The 27,020-nt window shown below is 38.8% G+C and overlaps 1 protein-coding gene across 2 annotated transcripts in view; it reads left to right on the top strand.

The window, feature by feature from the left end:
• The window catches only part of FRY (FRY microtubule binding protein), a 174,224-nt gene that overhangs the window by 115,563 nt on the left and 31,641 nt on the right, over window positions 1-27,020 (top strand). For both annotated transcript variants that reach the window (XM_074156759.1, XM_074156750.1), the window contains exons 37-50: window positions 2,868-3,018; window positions 3,589-3,692; window positions 8,341-8,526; window positions 10,508-10,706; window positions 11,348-11,469; window positions 12,335-12,522; window positions 13,362-13,456; window positions 15,173-15,774; window positions 17,450-17,547; window positions 17,640-17,810; window positions 23,026-23,166; window positions 23,891-24,070; window positions 25,101-25,262; window positions 26,115-26,189. In XM_074156759.1, the coding sequence (XP_074012860.1) occupies window positions 2,868-3,018; window positions 3,589-3,692; window positions 8,341-8,526; window positions 10,508-10,706; window positions 11,348-11,469; window positions 12,335-12,522; window positions 13,362-13,456; window positions 15,173-15,774; window positions 17,450-17,547; window positions 17,640-17,810; window positions 23,026-23,166; window positions 23,891-24,070; window positions 25,101-25,262; window positions 26,115-26,189 (2,474 nt within the window). The remainder of the gene's footprint in view (window positions 1-2,867; window positions 3,019-3,588; window positions 3,693-8,340; window positions 8,527-10,507; window positions 10,707-11,347; window positions 11,470-12,334; window positions 12,523-13,361; window positions 13,457-15,172; window positions 15,775-17,449; window positions 17,548-17,639; window positions 17,811-23,025; window positions 23,167-23,890; window positions 24,071-25,100; window positions 25,263-26,114; window positions 26,190-27,020) is intronic.

Below are 27,020 nucleotides of genomic sequence, written 5' to 3'. Positions count from 1 at the left end.
ATTTCCCTCCAAATCAAGTGCCGTTATATGAGCATGCAGAAGAAATTCAGGAGTTTCCAAAAATGAGGTCTTGTCTCCTCTTTAGCTTTTCTCTGCTGTCTGAAACCAGTTTCTGGCTGCACTCTGCAAACCTGTGTTAGAGGGGATAGTGAAACAGGGCTCCTGAGCACGCTTGTTGTTCTTTATGTATTTCTGTTAAATGGACACTTGGTGCTCAGCAGAGATTCCAAAGAAAATCAAAGTATTTCTGTCAACTATTGAATAACAGTGTAAATTTTAGGAGTTGGATGGTTTGACTTAATTTCTGGAGTGAATTTTAAGGAAGCCAATCTACAGATTTCAGTTAGGCCCTAACCAAATGTAAAAAAGGCAAGACCTTTTGATTGACTTTCGTCTCTGGCTTAATAAAACCAGATCAAATAACATAGACATCATAGTGTCTTGTCTTGGTGGTATGGACACCATTTTGGGACAGTATTTTGACATAAAAAGTAAAGATTTTATATATTCTTTAATCCAAGTAATTTTTGGCAATACTCTCTTGCAAAATATAGAACACTGTCAAATACAAATGATAGTATATCAACAACTATTTTTCATAGTTATGAAGCACAGTATTTAAAAAATATTTACAAATACACATATACATACATAATATTTACAAAATACTGTGTATGTACATACCGCAGTATTTAAATACACAAAAAATGTGCGACATATTAAACTCAGTGGTTTTAGTACACTTGTCTTGTTTTTCTTATGGCTTTCTAGTGCGGCAACTACTAAAAATTCTTCAGCAAGATGTCAGCTGGAGCACCAGCACTAGTCTGATCTGCATGAACAATCTTTCAAAACAGAACAATGTTTATATTATCAGAACATTCTTCACAAGTAGCTGGTTTTGACAAGAGCTTAGAGTAATAAAAGGTTAAAAAACACTGAAATTTTCTTTGCTCTTTTGGAATGTCTCCTTAAGCCAGTGCCCAAGTGTTTTTTCTTGCCTGTACCTGCAGGCTTTATAGTCCTGTGAATATTTATGCAAGGTTTGCTTCTCACAGGGGTTCCTCCCACAAATATACGAATACCTAGATGTGAAATAAAATACATTTTACTTAACTACTGACATTTATCTAGAGCTCTGAAAGGAAGGAGTAATTCTTCCACCATTTGTCATTCTACAAGATAAATAATGCAACCTCCATTAAGAAAGTTGAACTTACTCCCTCTGGCAGACAGCCCAGGCTGCAAAGGAGTTGGTGGTATGGCTTCTCTCTTCTCTCCAATCTACTTGAGCATATGTGTGTTGCTGAGGATATAAATAGGGAACACAACCCTGCAGCACAGAAACTCTTTTGTTCAGGCAAAGATTGTATGTTAAGATGCAAAGTGCTTCTTTTTTTTCTCAGCCTGCGCATAAACCTGTGAAAACATGAGTGAGGAGCTAGGTCTTAGTGTGGACTTCATGAAGCAGGTCTATGTGAAACACTTAAGTTGGTAGTAATAAATAGTGACTGTGCAGTGCTTTTTATATGAAAAGCATCTGGCAAACATTACCTCGTTAATGCTTAGAAGATGGATATGTGAAAATGCTATAATTTGCTACATTATTAGGTCAGTTTATTCTCCTTTATCTGTAACTAATAAATCATCCTCTAGAGGATGAGAGAAATAAGTAGGCGTCTAAATGATAAAGATCTAAAGTGCTCCTTGGAAGACTAACATTGAAGAATGGGAATGATAAAGTTGGCATTTTAGTAATAACTGGAGGAGCAGCTACTGCATTTAAGGGCTTCTGAAGACCTGGAAGCCTGAAGATGTTTTGTCAAAACCAAGAAATGATGTGCATTAGAAGATGCTAGCACTGATACTTTTGTAGGCATCAAACCAGTTTTGTTTCCTGTGGCAAAGCCAACAAGCATCAGATACATGCTGTTAAAGAAAGGTACTGAGAGTTTCAAACCTACCTAAACCACAAAAGTCTAAGAAAAAAAAAACAAAGCAAAAAATAATGCTTTCATTAAAAATTCACAAAGGGCAATGTTTGGATATATGTCACAAACAGTCCAGAAAAGGACACTTCCCATGGCAATGTGTTGCAGACTGCCAGACCTGAGAAATAAAACCTGACGAATGGGAAAAATTGAGAAGAATGAGAGGGAACAAAATACAGGGGAGATAAAGAAGGCTGTGCAGCTGAGAAAAGACAGAAAGTGGTGGAAATAACTTACTTGACCCACATCATTGCAGATAAACAAGTGGAAGAAAAAAACCTACTGCCTATTAACATACAGCAGCTGTCATACTGAAGCAAAGTTAAATGCATCTTTGAGAAATTCGGGAGATAATTCATCCCTGTTGAAAGAAAATTACCCTGAAGATGTTTTTTGCATTCCTTATGCCTCCTTCCTAATTCAGGACACATAACTTCTGCCTTTGTAGCATCACTCAGCAGGGCATTGGTGAGGAGTAGCAAGAATGTGTCACTGGTACGCGGCTCCTTGCAGCAGATGGCTTCCGAAAGCAGCTTCGTTGGCTGAACTTTTCTCTCATTTTTTAAGAGAAAGTCTGTTGCTTGGTGCTTTGTGATCTGGATCCAAAGCTACTAAGTGACAGCAGGGATTCAGCCGCAGCTCCTACTATTCAGTGCTGTCTGCCTGGAATCTCTTTAACTGCCAGCAGTGTGAAAGAGGGATTAAAAACGCATCACTTGTTACTGAACAAAGGAATTTGCAAACCTCATGTCATCTTATCACATTATTCCAAACAGCTGAGCTGATAAGTTAGCATAAACTCTATTTTATTATTTCTCCAAAATGGGTAACCAGACTTGGGTTTTATGCACTGTGTTTTAATGCTTTTCCACGTAGATGATCCTGTTTCTCCGTATACAAGCTGGTTATTGAATATTGTTGAAACCAAACAACCACATCCCCTGCCCATGCCTTACAACGGAGGATGTTGGGCCCCACTTGTGGACTACCTCCCAGAAACCATCACACCCCGGGGACCCCTTCATAGGTGAGCAGTTTCTCATTCTGACATTTCAAACAGTGACACACTTCCTCTTACTGGTTGACCGACGCCAATCCAACTGTCCCACCACTCAGAACATCTGAAAATCATACCTTCAATTTCTGCTGATTTTCAGTGCTAAAATCAACATGCAATGAGGGCTTGCAATTCTACCAAATTGCTACTGAAAAGCCTATTTACAATATAGGACATCACTTTCTGATAGGAATCAGACTGAAGAAACAACTGAAAAAGAAAAGGAAAATGTCTCTTTCCCAAGCTACTGTTGCTGTTAGTCATAGCACTTTTTCCCCCTTCATCTTATTCTAATTAGGCTATGCATATTCTGAAATTCCTGTTTTACATAATTTCTATTGACAATAATAGTGTTCTTTTCAGTAATGGGTACTTACCTGCTTAATACTGTAACTAAGGTGCTTCAGCATTAATCATATTCAGAAGAAATGCTACAAATTTGAAAATGTGGAGATTGTTTATTTCTTCAAAAATAGCCATCATGTTGCTGTTTTCCCATCTCCAAGAGGTTTCAAACTGATACTGTGATTTAATTTCCAGGTGCAATATTGCTGTCATCTTCATGACTGAGATGGTAGTCGATCACAGTGTGAGAGAAGATTGGGCTCTTCACCTCCCTTTATTGCTACATGCTCTCTTTTTAGGTAAGACCAACAGAAATAAAGTATAAATGTACTCCTGTCCTTTTGGTTTAGTTTTGCTGAAGCTGGAGAGTTGTGTTTCTTACGTGTTTTTAATTATGATTTCCTAAAAAAAAAAAAAAAAAGGCATGAAGAAATTACAGTCTGTGAATTAGTCTCAAAACTTTGAAACTTTTGGCTAATTTCTCCCAAATTTGAGAGGTGGGTAGAAATTTGAAGATGACTGACTTCCTAAACTATCTCTAGAAAACCCCTTGCCCCCTGCTGTAAGAAAGGCAGGCAAAACTCAGCCTTTGTACAGTCTGGTTTGTGATGGGCAGCTGCGCAGTCAGCACATGCCTTAGGCCTGGACTATACACACCAGAGCTGTTTCTTGCCTTTCCAAAAATAAGTAAGAGAGCCAAGATTGCTGTACTGCAGAGATAGTGAAGGTAGGACACAGACCGCTGGAAAGCAAGCTTCATTAATTTCCCTGCTAATGGAATACTTTATCGTCAGTGTCTTCCCTTACATACCTGAGCATCGAGGCGCTGCTTTTTCCCCCTGCTGTGTCTGTTCTGTACTGTAACCCAGTTCAACTGGAGAGCAATACCTTCCTTAACCTGCCACTTAACATTATGAAAAGCAAGTGGCCTAATTTTGTAGCAGACAAGAGTATTTAGCATTACAAAGCCATTCCCTAACTTTCAGGGGTGATAAATACTAGTTTTTACAAATAAACACAGACAGACACTTGAAAAATAAATTTATTATAACTGGAGATCGCAGTTCAGTTCTCATTCAGTTGCCATAGTTACCACTAAGTCTATTCACTGGCAATCTGGGAAGAATCTATTGTTCAGTGGGCAAAAAATATTAAATTGGGATGTTAAAGCACAGTGGTAGAATCCATGTGATATACTTCAGTATATAGTCGAAGAAGATACCTCGTTCTTCTTTTCTGCTACTCTGTTACCAACTGTTCTGCTTGAAATTTTTTGATGAAATAAGTTTTTTTGGAAAATGCACTCTCATCAAATACACAAGTTTTGTATATTAGTACATTGATTTCAGAAAACTTCTAATGAAACAAAAGAATAATGGCCAGGACCATTTTGGATGTGGCTTCTAGAGTCAGTTTCAATGCGACATTTCACTTACATATATCCTTCACTTAAAAGTTAAATCTATTCTATGGCTGCCCATAATGATATTTTACTTCTTTTTTATATTGCTGTGAACTTTCTAAGTGTTAGAGGGAGCTGAAAGAAAACTGGATAATTGTATGAATCAAACCAACAGATCAAACAACGTCTTTAATATGATTTGTAACAAGTGTGAGAAAACTGGTGCTTACAGTTAGAAATTCTCAAAAGAATAAATAAATAACAATACAGGAGTAGTATGCTGCAGCATGGCCACTTCACTTTAAGACAGCTTCAAAGAGCCATCAGGGAGCCATGCAAATAAACATATGCAGAAATAGAATTATGATATTCCCCCTCTACTCTGCACTGGTGAGGCCACAACTGGCATACTGCCTCCAGTTCTGGGCTCCCCAGTTCAAGAGAGACAGGGAACTACTGGAGAGAGTTCAGTGTAGGGCAACAAAGATGATTAAGGGATTAGAGCACCTCCCTTACGAGGAAAGGCTCAAAGAGCTGGGGCTCTTTAGCCTGGAGAAGAGAAGGCTGAGGGGAGACCTTATCTATGTTTACAAGTACCTAAAGGATGATGGAGCCGGACTCCTTTCAGTGGTTCCCAGTGATAGGACAAGAGGTAATGGGCACAAGCTGGAACATAGGAAGTTCCATTTAAATATGAGGAAAAACTTCTTTACGGTGAGGGTGACAGAGCACTGGAACAGGCTGCCCAGGGAGGTTGTGGAGTCCCCTTCTCTGGAGATCTTCAAGACCCGCCTGGATGCAGTCCTGAGTAATGTGCTCTAGGCAATCCTGCTTTGGCAGGGGAGTTGGACTAGATGATCTCTAGAGGTCCCTTCCAACTCCAACAATTCTGTGATATTGGTAAGCCATTATAAAAATATCTTTACTGATTTGTTCATGCAATAATGTTTCAACTTTACATTATTTCATAAGAAATAAATAGAAATTTATGAATACCATTTGAGACAGCCCCTTGGCTAAGAACTATCAATTGTCAAATGTGAAATTAAAGCTAAATGTAACTGGTAACTAAACATAACTGGTTTAGTGGTAACTGAAAAGAGGTCACAGCCTCCCAGCTTCAAGTTCAGTTTTTCTAGAGTTTTTATATCTCCTGTGGAAAATTTTCCTATATTTTCTAGTAGAGCTGTGTTGTGATGGTGTAAAGAAGTTATGTTACTCATATTAGCCAAAGGTATATGTGTGTTTGAAAATGAAATAAAATCATAGAACCATAGAATAGTTTGGGTTGGAACGGACCTTTAAAGGTCATCTAGTCCAACCTCCCCTGCAATAAGCAGGGACATCTTCAACTTGGTCAGGTTGTTCAGAGCCCTGTCCAACCTGATCTTGAATGTTTCCAGGGATGGGGCATCTATCACCTCTCTGGGCAGCCTGTTCCAGTGTTTCACCACCCTCATTGTAAAAAATTTCTTCCTTATATCTAGTAGGATATCTACCCTTTTTAAGTTTAAAACCATTACCCCTTCTGCTGTTGCAACAGGCCCTACTAAAAACTTTGTCCCCATCTTTCCTGTAGGCCCCCTTTAAGTACTGAAAGGCCTCAATAAGGTCTCCCTGTAGCCTTCTCTTCTCCAGGCTGAACAACCCCAGCTCTCTCAGTCTGTCCTCACAGGAGAGATGCTCCATCCCTGTGATCATTTTTTGGCCCTCCTCTGGACCCTCTCCAACAGGTCCATGTCTTTCCTGTGCTGAGGACTCCATAGCTGGATGCAGTACTCCAGGTGGGGTCTCACCAGAGCAGAGTAGAAGGGTGGCATCACCTCCCTCGATCTACTGGCCATGCTTCTTTTCATGCGTGGTTGGCCTTCTGGGTTGTGAGCGCACACTGTCGGCTCAGGTCCAGCTTTTCATCCACCAGTACCCTCAAGTCCTTCTCAGCAGGGCTACTCTCAATCCCTTCAACCCCCAGCCTGTATTGGTACAGGGGGTTGCCCTGACCCAGGTGCAGGACCCTGCACTTGGCCTGTTGGAATATTTCTGTCATGTTGGAATGTGAGCAGGCAGATGCATCTGACCAAAAAGGAAACTGGAAACTGGTGTGGTGGCTAGCTGGAGAGCCTGTATCCTTCCATTTATTGGAAGGAGGGAGAAAATACTAAAATGAAGGAGTTTTGCAATGTATGTGTTTAATAGGCGATTGGACAGTTTGTAGTACTGATAGTGAAGTAGAGAGGCAGCTTGCTGGTGTGAGCCTGTCTATCTCATCAGTGCTTGAAAATAACTGCTGTTTAAAACCCCTTTTGCTACCAGTGTGACATGATTTGAGCAGCTAGGAGCCTTTACCGTAGAAATGTGTCCACTTCACAGAAGTTTACCCTCTTGGGAACTCTTCCAAGTTAAAGGAGGGCCCAGCACCAGACAAACACAAAGACTGAACTGTCCTTCTCACTTCATAGTTAGCATATCTGTGTCAATACTTTCATACAGCCCTGGGGTTTAACAGGATTTCAGTCACAAGAGCTGCCAATATAGAATTTACTTTTAAACTAAAAGAACTTTTTATGTCCTTTTCAGTGTATGTTAGAACAGGGTAGAATGGGTTCATTACCTCCTGGCAGGTGGAAAGAAATGGAGAAATGGAATAGGAGCACAAACACGAAGCAGCTGAAAAAGAGGTGGGCAGGTTGGCCGTGGCTCTTCTGGAAGAGGCTAAGGGCAGATGAGTGAGACCAAGAATCACAGGTCTTCCAAAGACTTGCCCATAGAAGCCAAAGACGTTCAGACTGTGACAGTATGAGCAGCTTCATTTTTGCAGGCCAGACAAAAACCAGTGTGACTGGAGTATATTAGAAAACACCTGACTTGAAAGACCTGTTGGCTGCTGCCGCTTACAGTAATGATAAAGCTGCTTTTTAAAGAGGAATATATCCTGAGAAGAGAGGAGCTGAATAAGAAAATGACTGATTTTTTCAGAAAGTATTTGTAAATATCCTGGAAGATACTGAAAGAGAATTGAAAACAGATTACTACTACAGAGTGCAGTTTATTTTACAAACACCTGTTTCCTTTATATTTGTAAACTGTGATTTATGCAGGTTGTGTTAAAATCTTATAAACAGCAGTAATGCTAACCAGATCAGAGTCTTTCAGCGCTAGAGCTTTGGTTTCAGTTCTGCACCCTGAGCTACTGCAATGTAATTACAACCACCACCAAGAATTTCTCATCTGTAGAGCGTTTCCAGCCCTGTCAAATTAACACTGCAGTGAGACAGAATGCGTAAAGTTGTATTGCCACACATTGTTTTGTACCTCCTATATGGGACCTTCAGCCTGGAAACTAAATATACACATACATCAACCTAAACCATTCTGTGATTCTATGATTTGAAGTAACTGTAACCAGTAACTGTGTCCGAAAATACTGCATCTTTTGTTTGTTTGCACTGTTGCCATGAAGTGCCTTGGAATTTTAGCTATTTCAGGAATGTGAACTTGTTTATTATTACTTCATATTCAGTGATTGCTGTAACCTTTTCTTTTAGGTCTTGACCATTACCGCCCTGAGGTCTTTGAACACAGTAAAAAGTTACTGCTTCACCTTTTGATCGCATTATCTTGCAATAGCAACTACCAAGCCATTGCATCAGTCCTCCTTCAGACCAGAGAGATGAATGAGACCAAGACTCTGACAGTACAACCAGCATACTTACCTGAGTATCTTTATACAGGTAATAAAGGAAAAGAAGAAAAGAACATTGCATTATGCTGTGAGGGTTTTGGAAGTAGGATGTCAAGGTTACTTTCCAAAAATATAAAAGTTTTGATAAAGTGACAAGTATGAACAGTTCCCATTAATATTAATTCCATGTGAACTACCCTAGAGTTGCACCCAAATTATTATTAGATAACTTTTCATGATGGCAAGAAAGCTATCTGATGTAACACAAAATATATAATGTAGAATTTTAAACATTAATATGGCTAATAACTTCCTAACTTCCCCCTCGAGGAGCCAGGACTGTTTTAAATGAGGGCAATCACTCCTCAACCTTCACAAGAAACGAATAAATAATTCCAACACAGGAAGAGCGGCAAGAATATGCAGCTCAGATTTTCCATCATTATGTTAAATTTCACATGATATACATCCTCCTTTATATCTCAGATACACTTAATTTCTGTCTTGGAATATGTTTCTGCATTAGGAGGCTTACTTCAGATCTCTGCTGAAACAGGTGTTCTGTTAACAATTTACTTGTTTTTAAGGGGTTGGTTGGGAGCAGTCTGTAGAAAGCAGCTAGCTAGATTTACTGTTTTCATGTAATACTAAAAGCAAACATACTGTTGAGATTTGAAGGAATCATAGAACTGGTGTAGAGTTATGGAGGTAGGATTAGTTGTCTGGGAAAGGGTGAGGAACCATACAGTAAGAAATGAAAAGGAGAGATAATCAAATGAGTGGCACTTCTGTGGTTCCTTAGGAATATAACCAAAAGTAATGAATCATTTGGCTTTATAGAGAATATTACTTGATAAATTATTATTATTTTTTATGAGATACAAAAAATATTTTACAAGTACTGAGAAGAAGGGATTTGTATTTCAAATCAATGAATTAATTTGGCCTCTGTAGGTTTCTTTCTGAATAAAGTCTGTGCAAAAATACCTCACACGTGAATTTCCCATCTTGAGTTGTATAGATCTCTTCTCCAATGCGTGTTCATGAAATATTAAATACAGAATAAAATTCTTACATTTAAATTATGTTACTGCTTTTCTGCCAAAACGAAAAACTTTTCATATTCCTGTCTCTGAAATGCATAACTGGTACCCGGTGTCTGAGCCTCTTAAGTCCAAGAAGTTATCAAAACTTTGCATTTGGATTCTTTTTTTATCAGGTAATATAAAGAGTGAGAGTGTGGGTGAGTAGCTTTAGCAAAGAATCCTAATTGAAAATACTTCAGCTCAGGTTTGTTCCACATAATGTCAAGCAACTAAATTAAGAGCCTCCATGGATTTTGTCAGTGGAGAGGCCCTTCCTGCTCTCAGTCTTCTTGCAAGGCCAGTTTTTCTGTTGTAGATACAGCCTCAGATGACTAGCAGTCTAACCTTAAGAAAACTTATTCTAGTTTCTAATTCCAGCTCTGAAGTTGTATGGCAAGCTTTTGATCCAGCAGAACTCTTAGCCTTAATGCTGAAAATATTTGGTATTAGTCCAGTGTTTACAGTAACTAAAGGTGTTGAACAGAAGCCTTAAACATTTGCGTCTCGGTTTCCATTACATTTGTAAAATTAGGACAACATTATTGTTCTAAAAATGCCACATTGCAGAGCTTTTTTCCCTCATCAGACTAGCCCAGAGAAATGACCTGAACATTGCTCAAAATCCACTTTACAGCAAGACACAGCTCTGATTGTAAAATGCCATGAAACATTTATTTTTCAAGTACTGTAGCCCTCGTGCAGTAAAAAAAAATATATCTTGACTTTGGTATTTTTCATTTTATATTGGATTTTGCACATTTAGAAACGGAATACTATTTTCACTCCCATCAGTGTTTGAGGGTTGTGTTCTGCAGGTTTTTCCCATGTTTCCCAGTAGAAGGCTTCTGCTGCTGACTCTGAAACGAGCTGGTTAGCAGATGCTTTCATCTGCAACGCTGGTCCAACAGTGCATTCCATCTTTATCTTCTCCCTTTTGGCTGGCAGGTGGCTTTGACTTTCTGCGGGAATACCAGTCGTCTCCGGTGCCAGACTCCGGCTTGAGCTCCAGCTCCACCTCCTCCAGTATCAGTCTGGGAGGTAGCAGTGGAAATCTTCCACAGATTACACAAGAGGTTGAGGACATGGACACTGCTGCTGAAACAGATGAGAAAGCAAACAAATTGATTGAGTTTCTGACAACCAGGTAACGGAGACAGGCAGAGGATACATTTGTACTCAAAACGTGTACTTTTATGTCTTCTCTACAGTTATCTGTAGCAACTTAAAGACTCAAAGGAAAATGACCGAGCTTTTATAGTAATTATAGACTCCCATTCCTCTTTTATTGATACTTATAGAAGTAGGTACATATTTAAAAGCACTACAGTGTCAGGAACAACAGAACAAAATCTTGCCTGACAGGAATAAAGTATTTAATTGACTGATAGTATTATATTAGACAATGAACTAATGGAAGAAGACATTTTTATTATTGTAAAATTAGATAGGAAGTGTACAGGGCATAGTGAAAGGCCTTGGTGAAAGTAATATTAACTACCAACTACAGCCAGCAGATTCTAGGTGCAATGTTGAATTAAACAGCAGGGATTTGTTTATGCTGCTCTGTAAATGGTATAATTTATATTTTAATAGAGATGTTTTGTAACATACAGTGTAGGATTATTTATTTACTTGTATTTTGCTCATAAAATTAGTTCAGTTGCATGTTTTCCGGGCTATGGTCCTGGAAATATCTAATTGCCTTTACAGTGTATATATTTTAACTGGTTATATTTATTTCAGATAACACAAAAAAAAATTGTACTTTTTATGTATTTCTTTAAGGGCATTTGGTCCACTTTGGTGCCATGAAGATATCACACCCAAAAATCAGAACACCAAGAGTGCTGAACAGCTTACTAATTTTCTGCGTCATGTTGTATCTGTATTTAAAGATTCCAAGTCAGGTAGTAATTTTTTTTCCTGGCATAAAGAATATTCCCTCAAGGTCACACTGAATGTTTATCCTGTGACTTAGTAGATCTGCTTATGCAGAAGCATGACAAATTGTATGCCTTAACAAGGATGTATGACGTAATAAAGGAATTCTTTAAAAAAATCACGTTAGATTTGACTGTGATTGAATGTTATATCAAACATTTCTTCAAAGCTGTTGTTAAAAAACCTTTTGATTAATTCTACCAGATAAAAGCTCCTCTAGGTCCTGTTTGTAAAACACGTCACAGTTACTGAGTAAATGTACTTTGTTAAATTTCTTCTGGCGATGAAAGTTTAGTTTTAATTTGTTATGTTTTTATAACTTAGGAAGTGTGCTGATTGTATTTTGAAAACCAACACAGCCATTAATTAAATATCTTCCAAGATCAGAGCAGAATACAGCATCAATATTTATATTTAAGGTCTTATCCAAAGCCTTCTGAAGCTGGCAGAAAGACTCCAATTTCGGCTTGGCTTTAGGTTAGGGAGTGTTCAGAAGTTACTGTGTTGCTGCCAGCAAGAATAGTGGATGGCTTGAAAGTTTGTTCTGGAATTGTAAAAAAAATTAAATCAGATGAAGATTTTCAGGGTTTTGCTGACAAACATTAGCAGAATCAGAATTTTGCAGTTTATTTTCTTATATTCTGTGCAAAATAAATGTAAACTGTGGGAAATTCTCCCAAACATAGACCTTTCTGCATCTCCATTTCTCACAGGGTTTGCAGGATACACTGCAGTGTATATCCTCCCCACAGAGCTGGTTCAGTCTGTTTATGACCCACAGTAAAGTCTGTCATTAAAAAAAAAAAATTGATATACTGTTCTTTTGCCTAGGTTTTCATTTGGAGCAGCATCTGAGTGAAGTTGCTTTACAAACAGCTCTTTCAAGTTCTTCAAGACATTACGCAGGTCGCTCTTTCCAGATTTTCAGGGCCCTAAAGCAGCCCCTTTCTGCACATGCATTGTCTGACCTGTTGTCAAGATTGGTAGAAGTTATTGGAGAGCATGGAGATGAGATTCAGGTATGCATGTGTGCATAATGCTTCTTATTACTTTTGATTTAGTATATACCTCTGAGTTTGCTGAATCCATATGTACCTTATTAAAGCCTTCATCAGGCTGTTACAATCTTATATAGCTCTAAAGAGAACAACTAGAAAACATCTAGTAAATGTCACTTGAAATATGCGTGATGAGCACTTTTTCCCTTTTCACGTCATTAATTCGTGCTTCAGGAGCCATCATCATATCTGCTGATGTAATCTGACAGTGTGAAGTCGACACCACCTCATTTCTCAAATGTTAACATCTTTTGGAACAAAGAAATCCACACCATCCATAACAGTACAAAATTTACAGTTCTCTCTTAGTGAACTATGATGTTCACTTGGTTTAGCTAAGCAGACTGAAATGCTACAATCAGAGGCTATTTACTGCAAGATTCAAGTCTTAATTAAGAGAAATACTTCTCTTAATAAGAAATAGCCTGACATCAGCTCCATATTTTACTTAGGTAATGAAGCTGCCACAAGATGACAGTAATATTCTGTCACAACTGCTTGTGCAGAATTTAAATCAATGACCTGCAAGTCAGAGGTTCTGTGTGCCATTACCAGTCCCCTGATGAGATATGCCCTTCTTGCATGCCTTCATAGATCATTCAGAGGCAGAAAATAAAACACATTTTTAGTGACATTTTCATGTTCAGGGCAGTGGCATTGATGTGTGTTGTTCTTTTTTCAGGAGGAATTATAGGTTTTCAGTAGGTGCCTATTCCTTTTGTGAACTGAAGATTTTTAAAGTTTGCTAATTTGCTATTTCGCATGTCTTTGTTGAAATGGTTAACCTTGTGTGTTGATAGGGGTATGTAATGGAGGCACTACTTACTCTGGAAGCTGCTGTGGATAATCTGTCTGACTGTTTGAAGAACAGTGATCTTTTGACGGTGTTATCACGGTAAGAGCCTGGTCTCCTAATTGTATCCTTTTTTTTTCAGTGTCTTGTGATATTAAGTATGCAGTTCTGCAGTCCGACAGCATAAAATAATTTTGATAAGACTGAGCTCATTTGTAACCTTCAGAGAACTAAACTAAGAGCACATCAGCCAAATTTTGCAATAGTTGAAATAATGTTGATACAACGAATGGAACTTTACAATGCATTGTAAATTCTGTCTTGCTGCTATTTGGTTATAACTTACTTTAACATCCTTTAAAAATATTTTATTTTTTGCACCTTTGTACCATACACTTGAAAACATATCTGGGAAGAAACATGTTTTTTTGAATATTGGTTTTATACCACTGTCAGGTTAAATATTCCCCAAGAAATAAATGAACATGGTTTGTTTTTCTCAATAAAACTAGGGAGAATTTTGTCCCATATGTACATAACCCATGGATTTTGCCAAATTTATAGACCATCTTTGGAAGCCCTTGGCCTTAAAGTAGACCTTTATACATGGAGGGAAATTGTAGGCTCCTTCTGTAACACAGCTGTTGACAGTACTGAGGGAGATTAATGTCTATGTGACTCCTAATAGCAACAACAGAATAGGGAACATTTTTGAAAAATGTCCATAAATTACCATGCTTTACATGCAGAATAAAAATACAAGGGCTATCATTTCTGAAGCCAGTAGGCAGCGTGCTACGTGTTATACTGCAATGACAGAACACAAGTATTGCCTTGTGACAGACTAGGGGTGGGGAAATACAGCTCCTACTTTCTAAACTAAGAGCTATTTATCTGTCTTCAGTGCACATTTCAGGAAAGAGCAAGATGGAGCGGAAAATAAGAAACACTCCAGAAAGCAGTGGGAAGCAATATTCCTTGCCCTGACACTATCAGTTCTCTAAGATCCCTTTCAAATATTATAGATAGTAGGGACTCATAATATATGAGGTAGGAATGGGACCAGAGAGTCAGGAACTAGCTGTTCTCCAGAACAAACTTCCCTTATATGTATCAACACAGCATGTTCCTCCGTACAGATAATTGATAGGGATTGTTTAGATTATCACATGATAGTCCATGAGGAGGCATCAGTCACTGAAACTGAAACACCTCTGCTTTCTTTAAACCACCTTCAAGAGATCTTAGGATACAGGCAGGGCGGGATGCAATGACAACAAGGTTTCTGAAGGACTGTACGAGCAAGAAACTAGGCAGCCACATGACGGGTTTATTGAGGGTAATGTGGTATATTTGTGGTTCTGCTTAAGATACGCTGTTTTTTCTGCCCACAGTTCTCCCATTAGCCGGTAAGCCATTGTGCATTTTGCCTGCCAGCAGTGCGAAGTTCAGGGTTTGCTCCACTGATGAGGGCATTTAAAAGACCAACATTATTCTCGGTTCTACCACTGCCCCATTTGTATGGGCATGTCCACAAGTCACTTCACAGCTCTGTATCTCCTGTCCCCATGTCGTTCTTACCTGTCTAGACTGTAGGCTACCCTGCTCTGGTTTGGTACAGTGCCACGTGAACCTCACTGCAGTCATGTCTGTGGGCACTTCTCATTAAAAAAGGCAAGGTGCAATAAACAGCCTTTTTACTTGTCTTATTTAAATATTTATTTACAGTTTGATAAATACTTAACTTGCATCCAATATGTACAAGTTTTAAGCCATGCATTCACGCGTTGCAATGTATGTTATATATTTTGGGTTCAGTTCATCTTCGCCAGACCTAACATCAAGCACCAAACTGACTGCAAACCGGAAGAGCACAGGACAGCTGAACGTGAATCCTGCAAGTGGTAACACAGCCACTGCTGAACGAAGCAGGCACCAGAGGAGCTTCTCTGTACCCAAAAAGTTTGGAGATGTGGACAAGTCCTCAGACCCACCGCGCAGTGCCACACTAGACAGAATTCAGGCATGCACCCAACAAGGCTTGTCGTCTAAAACCAGAAGTTCATCTTCGCTAAAGGACAGTCTCACTGACCCATCCCATATTAACAATCCAACCAACCTACTGGCCACCATCTTCTGGGTTGCTGTGGCTTTGATGGAATCAGATTTTGAGTTTGAGTATCTAATGGCATTGCGGTTACTGAATAAACTTCTGGCTCATTTGCCACTGGATAAAGCTGAAAACCGAGAGAAGTTAGAGAAGTTGCAAGGGCAGCTGAAGTGGGCAGACTTCTCAGGGCTTCAGCAGCTACTCCTGAAAGGATTCACCTCCCTTACTACCACTGATCTCACATTACAGCTTTTTAGTTTGCTGACACCAGTGTCTCGAATATCGATGGTGGATTCCTCTCAAGCTATAGGTAAAACCAGTACACTTTCCTCTCTTTCAGTTTCCATTGCTTTGGCATTTGATGACAGAATGAGGGTATCAGCACAAAACCAAAAATGGCATTTTTTTCTTTCTCTTCTAATATAGCATAATGTACTTTTGCTTTGAGTTGGGTGGGCTTTTCAGAAATTTCATAGCAATATAACATGTTTCTGAAAAGTGATTCTATTGCACAATAAGGTTTTGGAGGAAAACGGTCATGTATTATATCACATTTCATTTCTAGTCCTTAGCAGCATATGAAGTTTCTGAGTGCTGACAAAATAAACATATGTAAGGAAAATTTCTAGAACCTATTTTGGCTAGTTTTTCCACTGAATTATTTTCAGAATATTGCAAATTATTTTATTTTAAATTAGAGCTTCATGGGATTTTTCCTAGAAATATAAATATTGAAAACTCTTGCACACTTTTTAGATAAACTACAATAGCAAATTAGTGAGTGAGGAGAGAGGCCTGGGTTATAAGGAAATAAGGTAACATTTTGAAATTCCGATTTAGCTGAGGTTGTGACCTCTTCTGAATTGCATTTCCTGAAGAGCGTTTCTGTATTGTTCCAAATATTTACTCCTCTGTCTCAGTCAGAAACACAGATATTAAGACACTTGTGTAAGCTTCACAACTAAGCCATAACAAGCTTAGACCCACAGTAAGGGGCTGAATGCCATGAACAGCCTCTCCCTATCTCTTAAGCACCTGTGTGGTGCCTGTGTTCCGGACTTCAGTTGGGCAATTCACACGTGGGCTGTGATGGTACCATCTGGAGGTCTCTTTTTCTTTTCACTGAGAATAGAGGAAGCACAGGGAAATTATGCTCCTAGTTCGGGAAACTTGTTTAATTGTGTAGAACGAGAGGGAATTAATGGTTAGCAAGATATTTTCATAGATCGGATTCTGTCTTTTCAAAAAACAAATTATGTCCAGGTACAATTTCATGACTTCTGAGCTCCCACCTGAACTGGGGCAGCTTTGAGGAGTTCATCAGCTACGTTGAGCTATGAGTTTGTACAGAAGAGCTGAATCCCAGCTCTAGACAAAACCCTTGCGCTAATGACAGCAGCTGGCACTTGGTGCAGGATCCATCTCCTAGCTTCAAAAACACCATTTGAGTAGTCTCATTTGATCAGTTCTAACAGAATTTTGATTCAATATTATTATTATTATTAACTTGAACAGTACAAAACAATAGAAGCTGTGCCTGGAAGCCTGACCAAAACAGTGTTAATTTGTCAATACTCGCTAAATTTCTTCATGTGCCTTAGCAGCATTAATGAAAATGCCACCAGTTAAGACCGTCGATAAGCCCATTAAGTGGAAAAGATAAACATACTCTCTAACAGGAATAAAATATATACTTTTGTGAGATATTTTATCCTGTAAATACCTGTTTGTGCAGTAGTGTTTGCAGAAATAGACACATGCTTTATAACAGTACTCTTGCCTAAGTAATATACTGGATTTTCAAATTAAGACCCCTTTAAGACAAATGTGGCATGGTCAGTGGCATGAACAACTTGACAGAGTCTATGGGATTTTACAGCTAATGTAATATTAAAACCATGACCTCCCATGAAATACCAACTTGAAGATTACTGTGGTTCTTGCTGTCCAAAATACAAATTTTGTTTTGTATTTTCCTGTTCTAGGATTCCCACTGAATGTTTTGTGTCTCCTGCCCCATTTAATTCAGCACTTTGACAGCCCAAACCAGTTTTGTAAAGATATAGCCGAAAGGATCGCTCAGGTATCAAAGTTATTTACTGTTTTGTACATCCGCAAACCCTGTCAATGCAGTTGCCTTGTTCTTAACATGTTTTGACATTTATATTCAATTAGGTTTGTTTGGAGGAGAAGAATCCCAAGCTATCAAATCTCGCACATGTCATGACCCTTTATAAAACACACAGCTATACAAGGGACTGTGCAACCTGGGTAAATGTGGTTTGCCGTTACCTTCATGAAGCGTTTGCTGATATTACTTTGAGTATGGTTACATATTTGGCCGAGGTAAGTTTTCAAAGATTTTTTACTGTTTTAACTCTTCCGTTGCCTAACAAACCAAAGAGCTTGAAGTCTGTCTGCTCTCTGGAGGCTCTCTGTAGCTGTTATTTATAATTAAGAGTAAAAAGCAGAAATTACCAGAAAGAAAGGGAATTACTAGGAGAAATTAATATTGAACACTAAAACAAAAGCCATGGAAGGTCTGCAGGGCTGCTTAAAGCAGCTTGACTTATCAGCTGGTCACATTTTCCATTCTGAAAGAGGGAGAAACTGGACAATGTTTATTTAAATCCCACTGAGGAAAATAATAGAAGAACTAATTCCAGAAGGAGTTTAGCAGCATAAATAAGTGATCGTCTGCTATTTAAGGATCTGGTTCTTGATACAAATTTGTATGCATTCTACTAACACTGAATGGGATCATCTTGCTGCCTGGGTTTTCTGCTGTGCTCACTTGTTCTTAAATTTTCTCACGTGTGGAGTATAGAGCTGATGCAGTAGTGTTACTAGGGTTCCAAGGCTCAGTTCTGCTCTTCAGCTTAAGGTCACTTGATCTTCTGCCTCCTTTGCCAGATCAGTATCAGGCCACCATTTTCTTGTAGAGTTGTCAGATTTATCCCTTTGCTTCTATGCTGTAGTGAGATGCCTTCAGTCTCCCCTCTCATCCAAGGAGAAGGCAGTTCTGTGTTCATGACATAAATTCACTAGCTTCTTTAGAGCAGCTTTGTTTTTTGGAGCAGATTCATTCTCTCTTCTGCCAAAGGATCTACAGAAACTCCACAGACATCTCTGATACTGGCTATCCACAGATTTTCAAGAGCCTGAGAGGCCAAGCAGTGCTTCCACACTCACTCAAGACTTCAGAGCAAACTTGGCCCTGCTACCTGAAGCTGCAATTCCTCACCTTGTTTGCACATGGAGGCTCTAAGTAAACAATCATATCAGATCTTAGCTGATGGTGAAAGCCATGACTCTACTGTAGGAGACTAAAACAGTACCTTGAGGTTTTTCAGTCATTTTTAAACTCGAAGACTCTGAAGAATTATTAGCTCTTCAAACACAACTCTGAATCCTCCAGGGTCAAGTGTCTCCTTCACAGCAGAAACTTGTATTCCTAATAAACAAATGCTGTAAAAATTGAGGTTTAAACTCTTTCTCCCTTGCTTTTCATAGAATCATAGAATGGTTAGAGTTGGAAGGGACCTTAAAGATCATCAAGTTCCAACCCCCCTGCCATGGGCAGGGTCACCTCCACTAGAGCAGGTTGCTCAAAGCCCCATCCAGCCTGGCCTTAAACACTTCCAGGGATGGGGCATCCACAATTTCTCTGGGCAACCTGTTCTAGTGATTCACCACCCTCACAGTAAAGAATTCCCAACCTTAGGAAAGCGTTTGCCCCTCTGTGTTCCGTTCAGTTTCCCATACAGTTATTAGTGCTGCAGCACCTCCACAAAGGCCATTGCAAGAGATCTTGCTCCTCTCAAAACAGGTCTCAACATGCATCTGGAGACACTTTCTTTCCACTTCCCCCTTGCTGTAGATTGGCACTATGTTAACAACAAGTCAGGCAGGTTTTTGATTGTAATTAAGGCACATTCCTTTCATAGCACCATCATCGAAGGATGACAGAGTAGTAAGCACGACTTCCTTACTCTGTATTTACATTGACCGCAGCTTTGTTGAGTCATGTCTGGGGAATATTTGAATGGGCATAGGGTAGCTGCCAGTCTGGAGGAGGAGCAAGAGACAAGAAACCATCTTGTTTGGCCTGCTGTGGCCATGAAAAAGATTTTTCCAGCATTCAGAATATGTTTCCCCTTTTCTTCTTAGTTAATCCCCAGACCAGGATAAACAATGTGCTCCTGTCTCCTATAAACCAACTGTGGGATATACTGTCAATAGGTAAAGCTAAATGTTTTAACAGCCCCACTGGGCATTCCACAGTTGAATGTTTTAGCCATTGGTTACAGAGCCCCAGTCTTTAACAATCCTGGCTCAATCCCCAGTGCTTGGGCCTGAGGGAAATTGTGAGACATGCAGTGTTTAAGAATAACAAAGGAAATCTGTGTTGCAACAGGGACCCCTGCAAACACACAGGTATAACCTTCAGAAGGGGACTTTCTGCACAAGTTAAAACTATGAGAACAAATGCTCTCGGCAGAAGGTAAAAGCTTCAATTATTGCCATTCAGACAAAAATTTGCATTTAACCTATTTGAGGGCAGGTAATTGCTTGTCAGCTTGGGGCATGATCCTGGCATAAAGTAAGACATTTCAACTGTGTTCTTATCTAAACCTTACAGTGGCAAGCAGTGTTACTTACTCAGTTTTACATATTACAGCTCCATCCATGAAAAATTATCATTTCTTCTAGAAAAATACTTGGGAATCTCAGTCTACAGATGAGGAAAAATCATTTAATAATGCAGTAGAACTTTGAACCTCCACTACCAAAATCAGCATACAAACACATTACTGAAAGCTTACTTTTATTTTATGTTATATTTTTGCATATTAGTTTTTAAAAATCAACCTTGTACCATGAAAGCACAGTAATTCTGGGAGAATATCTGAGTTGACATAGGTCACGTGTTAAACTAGTGATTAATTAAGTCCAGGGTCATGCTTGCACCTAAGTAGCTAATGCTATTAATACAGAAGAAGGAACAAGAAACAACATAGTGCATAGTAGTGTGCTCATGGTAGATGTTTCCTCCTCCTCCCTGACAGATAGAAAATTACTTGTGATAGAAGCATGAGCATTCATAACCTGTTCAAAACCAAGGAATCACTAGAGATTAATATATCTGTGTTGCAAGGGTAAGCATGTCCTAGATCAGGCATTATCCCACTAACAGCTTGTCTATCAGACAGGGCTTGTGAAATGCCTAATTTATTTCCTCAGTGGACACAGAAAATGTTTGTTTGACTGACCAATGTAGCCTTAGAGCTGAGTGTCTCTTCTCACCTGCTGCCTGATTTGGGAGGGCAAAGGGAACTGTCTCCTGCAGTAGCTCCCCCAGCAGCCACATCAACCAGCAGCAGCCAGCCCAGGCAGCCCTTGAAGGAGCAGGCTCTGCTCTCCACCTAGTTCTGGGTTAGTTGCTGCTTCAGGAAGGGGGAAAATGTTGCCAACGGGATATGGATCCCTAAACCCAGGTAAGACCCAGATAGTTACCACACACTAGCAAGAGAGGAATCCACAATTCTTCAAAACAGTTCATACGGACCAGAGTCAAAAAAAAAAAAAATAAAAAAAAATACTGAGAGTAGTTATGAGTTGTTCTTACAAATACAGTGGAAGCTCTTTGTCCTGGAACTCACTGATCCAAACGATGTGTTACAACAACTCCATCTTGCTGCTATTTTTGTTACTTCTGGCAGCAAAAGGATTCTTACTGTACTAAATGCATTTTGAAGTTGCAGGGTTTTTTTTAAACTGAAATACTCTTTCTTGTTACGAATTCACTTGGACTATCAACCATCACAGATACTCACCTGAGCAAGTGAAAACTGGCACAGTTCACAAATGTTTTAAGGGCCAAGAGCTGTTTAAATCAAAGGGTTCTATTGACAACAAATTTATACAAACTGGAGTGGAAATTAGAAGCTTTTAGAGATAAAGTTCTTAGAACAGCTTTCTAACCAGCAATAGAGACAAAATTCCCATTATTTCCCAAGAATTCCTTTTCCTGTCACAAAAGTGATAACATGATGCAGCAGCCTTTGTCAGAGAACAGAAAATTCCTTTCTCTCATCCAGATAATTTCTTATAATCCTTTATTCCTACACTGAAATGTTATACTGGCTGATGTGCTGGATCATATAAACTATTTACAAGGAAGGAATCAATCCTTCCATTGCAAGATCCTAATGGAAGGCAAGAAAAAGTCTATAACCCTGTTTTGAAGAAGAATTGCTAAGCACATTTTATCTCTAAGTAAAGGTATCCATAAGCTGAAGCAGGTTACCATGTAGTACCTTTAAATTAAAAATTCTTGCTCTATTTTTGTAGAGGTATAAAGAAAGCATAGTGACTTCCATCCGTTGTGCTGTTAATGGAATTTGCCCACTTTGTTTTATGAATCACTAATTACTACTCACTTTTACTGATAAAAGAAATCAGAAGATATTTAGCAGGATGAGATAGGTGTGTCCCCTACCTGATCATTCCATTTTGGCTGGCACGAGGCGTTCTCATTCAATAAAAAGAGGAGCCTTGTCATTCAAGCTAGCGAGGGCATCCAAGAAATTATAAGACTCCACTTGGATAACAGTTGAAATTTTTCTTTGATGGAAGACATGAGGCAGCATAGAGTTTTTATAAGTAATTGTTCTCTAGATCCTAATATCTGTAGTAACCAATGTTAGAAGAACTTTTTTGTCAGCATGAATGGAAGGATAGAGTCTAGTCTTGGGCCTCTGGTATCCTCCAGCAATAACATTTGATTGCCTCTGAAATTTGTGGGGTGGGACAGTACCTGTTACCAATGAAAGAACCTTCCAGGAAATTTTCAGCTGAGATATTTCACACACATGTGCAAACATAGGATGGCTGTCTGTACGCCTCCTGAATTACTGTCATGTATATATATGAGCACAGTTGCATTTCCAAGGTTCATTGTGGTATTCCGGGATCTACACTCAGGTGTTCCAAAATTTCGGGATTTAGATGAAGTCCTTCTTTGTATTAGCCTCTACAGTAAGAGAGCCCAGGGACTCCATCTCCTCCTTAACAGAAAATGTTTTCTTGGCAGTTACAGCCAGTGAATACTGGCAGTGAACTATGTTTGTATAAATATATATTGATGTCTGAATAGTAGTAGTTTTGTTTCTTCAGCATGTTTTCTTTTTTCTCACTGACTTTCAGCAAAGGTAGACATAAAAAGATACTCCCCTGCTTTTATTGGATGCGCTTCCCCAATTATAGTGTAAACTTTACCTACCAGTTTACTCAACAGCTGAATGTGTTTTCTGGATGTTAGGGCAGGCGTACATAAATGTATGTTTCATTATCAAAACAGGCTAGCATTTGTCTCCCGACTTAAAGCTCTTTTTTATTTCACACTTGTATCATCTTCCCTTGTAAAATGATTGTAAAACAGGATTGCAAAATCAGTGAGGGAAGAGAGATTAACAGTACAAATGGTATTCATGAAACCAGTAGCTTTTTCCATAAGAAGAAATGTCTTAAAACTTAGTTATTTTCACTTTTTTCACAGCTACTAGAAAAGGGCCTTCCTAGTATGCAGCAGTCCCTCTTACAGATGATCTACAGTCTTCTTAGTTATATGGACCTGTCAGCTATTCCTGTGAAACAATTTAACATGGAAGTGCTAAAAACCATTGAAAAATATGTACAGGTAAATACCGTATCTTCTGTATATTAACACAGGAACTTAGCAGTATTTACTATTATAAATTGATTTTGTTTATAAGGTTTTAAGACTAGATTAGCAAGGAGGACTGTGACTGTCCAGTGTGGTATCTAGTTTATAAACATCCTGATGCCTAACAGTCTGCATGTCCCCAGATGCACAGCTTCACTGCACGGGAAGGGTTAGGCTGGAGCCTGCATCAGGAGCAAGGTGAACACCAGGCAAAGCCTGACCACTCTTTTTAGTTATTAGCATGAGGGAGATGCAGCATAAGCACTTCCCTTCAGAGGCTTCCGCACCTAATTCTCGGCAAGTGGAAAATACGTATTTCTACTAGGAATTCACAGTTGTAAAGAGCCTCTGTCAAGTCAGCTTTTCTGTTAAATGGGAATTCTGCAGTGGCCCTTATATTTATTCATACTGATTAAGGCGTTCAGGGAGGAGATTTTAAATCCTTTGCCAAGTTGGCCTTGCACTCAGGCCTCCCAGGTTGCAAGCCAGTTCCCTAACGATGACACCTTAGGCAAGTGTTCGTCTCTGCTGTTACAATTATTCTGCAAGTACATACTTTGTCATTGGCCAAGAGAAAGAATAGTAACATTTCAATTCTACATTTTTATTATGTTATAAAAAATATGACAGTAAAATGCAAATAATCTTGAATGTGTGTGAATCTTTCCGTTTGCTGATTAAGTATACCTATTTCTAGAGCATTCACTGGAGAGAAGCCTTGAATATCCTGAAGTTGGTAGTTTCTCGTTCTGCCAGTTTAGTTTTACCATCCTATCAACACAGCGATCTTTCAAAAATGGAAATACATCGAGTGTGGAACAGTGCCTCCAAGGAGCTACCAGGGAAAACTTTAGAGTTCCATTTTGACATTTCAGAGGTACTATTTGTGATTCTGCTACTTAAAACCTTACTTCTGTCATTTGAAAATCCTAAAACATGTGTTGTAGCTCCTTAAGAAAGCTGAAAATCTGGGAAAGAAAGGAAAATTACAAAACTGAAAGTTTCTTAAATTCTTCTTGATCCACTGTGACAAACTCAATGACCTATGCTAGAAGACCCGCTCTGGACTTTCATTAGATTTTTGGGAGAAAGGAATTATTAGTTGTGTTTAAAATTATCTGGTGGGAAAGCTACGTTGCAATTATGCCAACATTATACTTAGATGCCAATGTTCTCTGTAACTGTTAAACATAGAAGTATGTCCTTTAAGGGAGTATTTTCTGACTTCTGATTGAATTCTTTTAGAGCAGCCTTTATCCTGTAAACCCTGTACACCTTTTAATTTTATAGAACTGAGCGGTCCTATTGACCTTACTGGGCAACTCACTCTATTTATAGTTATGAACCTGTGTGACTTTGCAGCATTATAGAGTTTTTCATATAGATAATAGTGCAACTCTGGGTTAAAAGGAAATATGAATATAAAAAGGCATCTGTACTATTTGTATAAAGAGTTTCTTCTTGTTATTTCATGTAGGTTTAGTTCTAGAAAATGCTGAGCATCCTATCATTGATCCAAGAAAGCATTTTGCTGTGTATTGTAACAGGGCCAGAGTGCTCAGCACTCTTAGGAAAAAACCATCAAAAAACAGGTGCCAGAAATGTGGGTTTAAAATAAATTTTATAAGCTTTCTGGGTTTTTTGCTGCTTCTTATGTTATAAACTAGTTGCTTGGAGCAGTAGCTATTCATGAGCACAAGCAGTAGCTACTGGCAATAGTTACCGAGATGTTCACAGGGGCAAATAAGATACATACCAAGTGACATGAAATTTGGTGCACTCCTTGTTTTACCCCTGTATATGATCTATGATCTTCAGAGTAATCTTTTCCTAGAGCTGAAGTAATATGTCCCATTATAAGTTCATCCTGGAGCATAGTACTAGCGAATAATTACTCTCTGTTTAAGACTCCAATTATTGGGAGACGATATGATGAGCTGCAAAGTTCTTCTGGACGAGATGGTAAACCCAGGGCAATGGCTGTCACCCGAAGCACTTCTTCAACCTCATCAGGATCTAACTCCAACGTCCTTGTTCCTGTGAGCTGGAAGAGACCCCAGTACTCTCAGGTAACCTCCTTTAAAGTAGCCCACTATTCATTAACAAGCTGCACTCGGAGCAGCTGAATTAACACACAGTAAATTCCTACATGCTTGTGCCCTCTGTCCCCTGCACAGTGCCCCTGGCTGGCTGGGGCAGTGGTGGCACAGCACCTGACTGAGCGTGTGTGCTGAATGTCTTTCTTGGACTCAGAAATGGACTGAGTTATGTCTCTCTTCTCTCCAGCCAGTGGTTTTCTTTCAGACTGCAGGAAATGTATCTCTTTAAGACCTCTAAGTCAGATTTAGCTAAGAATGACAGGTGAGTTCAGGTTTTAGCAAGGAGAGCAGATAGACAGCATATGCAACTTCCTAAGTGTTGTTTTCTTCCAAAATCAGGTAAAAAGAATTCCTTGGAACAATTTTCCTAAAAGTGATGTTTGATTACCTTATTGATTTTGGTTATCTGCCTGTTAACGTAAAACCATGCAGAATAAATTTATTTATTGCTCTCTTTTTTTTTCATATAGCAGATTATACAGCAGTGACTCAGGCCCAATTCTGCAAAAAATAACTATGCATAATAACTGCATAATAAAAACAAAATAACTGTCCTTTTGAAGTGATGCACAAGATCCGATGTTTCCTTCTTATGCTCAATAGAATTGATAGGCTAATATAAAAATAATAAACACCAAAATTGTTGACAGCTATTTTTATGTTTCCTTGTATGCATAGTTGCTCTGAAAGCAGTCCTTTGAGCACTTAATAACCAATTCTTTGGTTGGTTCCTCCTAATTAAAAATTGTTAATGTATGTTTTAGCCACTGGGAGAATGAGTGGTTAAAAAAATGCTCACTTGAGAAACGTCTTGTTTTCTAGAAAAGAACAAAGGAAAAGCTGGTGCATGTCCTTTCTCTATGTGGTCAGGAAGTTGGGCTGAGTAAAAACCCTTCAGTAAGTAGCCTTGTATTGACTATTTCTTTGCTTCATTGTGTCCTGAACTTTAAAAGTGAAGTTTGCCAGAGCTGCTGACCTGATTTGCGTAGTTTCATGTCATTCCACGCTGCATTTCTCAGCATATAGACCAGTGAGTGATTGGCCGTCTCACGTAAAGGCAATTTACTTACAGAGCTATATGCGGTTTTGCTGTGAGAGGTCTGTGATGCTATAGGTTTTACTTATGCCATCTCAGTGGGCAGAGAGTAATGACCTTTGGTATTACCAATCTAGAGCCCTTATAAAGTAAAAAATTAAATTACAGAAATAAAACCGAGGGGCCGAGTGTCTGATTTTTCCATTAGATAGTCATTCTAATGTTACTCTTTAAAAATTAATATTATCTGGTGCCAGGAAATGGGCAATAGATCATCCAGGGTAGGAAGCTCTTAAAATAGTTATTAAATATTTTCTACAGAGAAAGGAAAATTTCTGAATGTTTTTGAATATGTTATATGTCACTTGTATTACAGTGGAAAGGTCCTTCATTTCTGCAAGATAGTGACCATTGCATTTTCACAACTAAATTGCAGATATAATTCTTTTTAGTAGGAAAGGAAAATTATAGCTTGTTGTGTTTTCTAATCTTGACATATTTTAGAACATCATTTTTAGCTAGAGATTTTTTTACTAACTTACTATGTCACCCCCTTTGCAGTATTCTCTTTGCTAAATTCTCTGAATTTTGTTCCTATAAATGCATACAAAGAGGCAGGCAACATCATTCTGCAGCCATTAGGAGGTAGCTGTAATATTCTTGGACGTGTTCCTGCAGTATGAAGTTGTTTC

Source organism: Numenius arquata, chromosome 1, assembly GCF_964106895.1.
Source record: "Numenius arquata chromosome 1, bNumArq3.hap1.1, whole genome shotgun sequence".
Classification (NCBI taxonomy): Eukaryota; Metazoa; Chordata; class Aves; order Charadriiformes; family Scolopacidae; genus Numenius; species Numenius arquata.
This window is presented reverse-complemented; position numbering and strand designations above follow the sequence as displayed.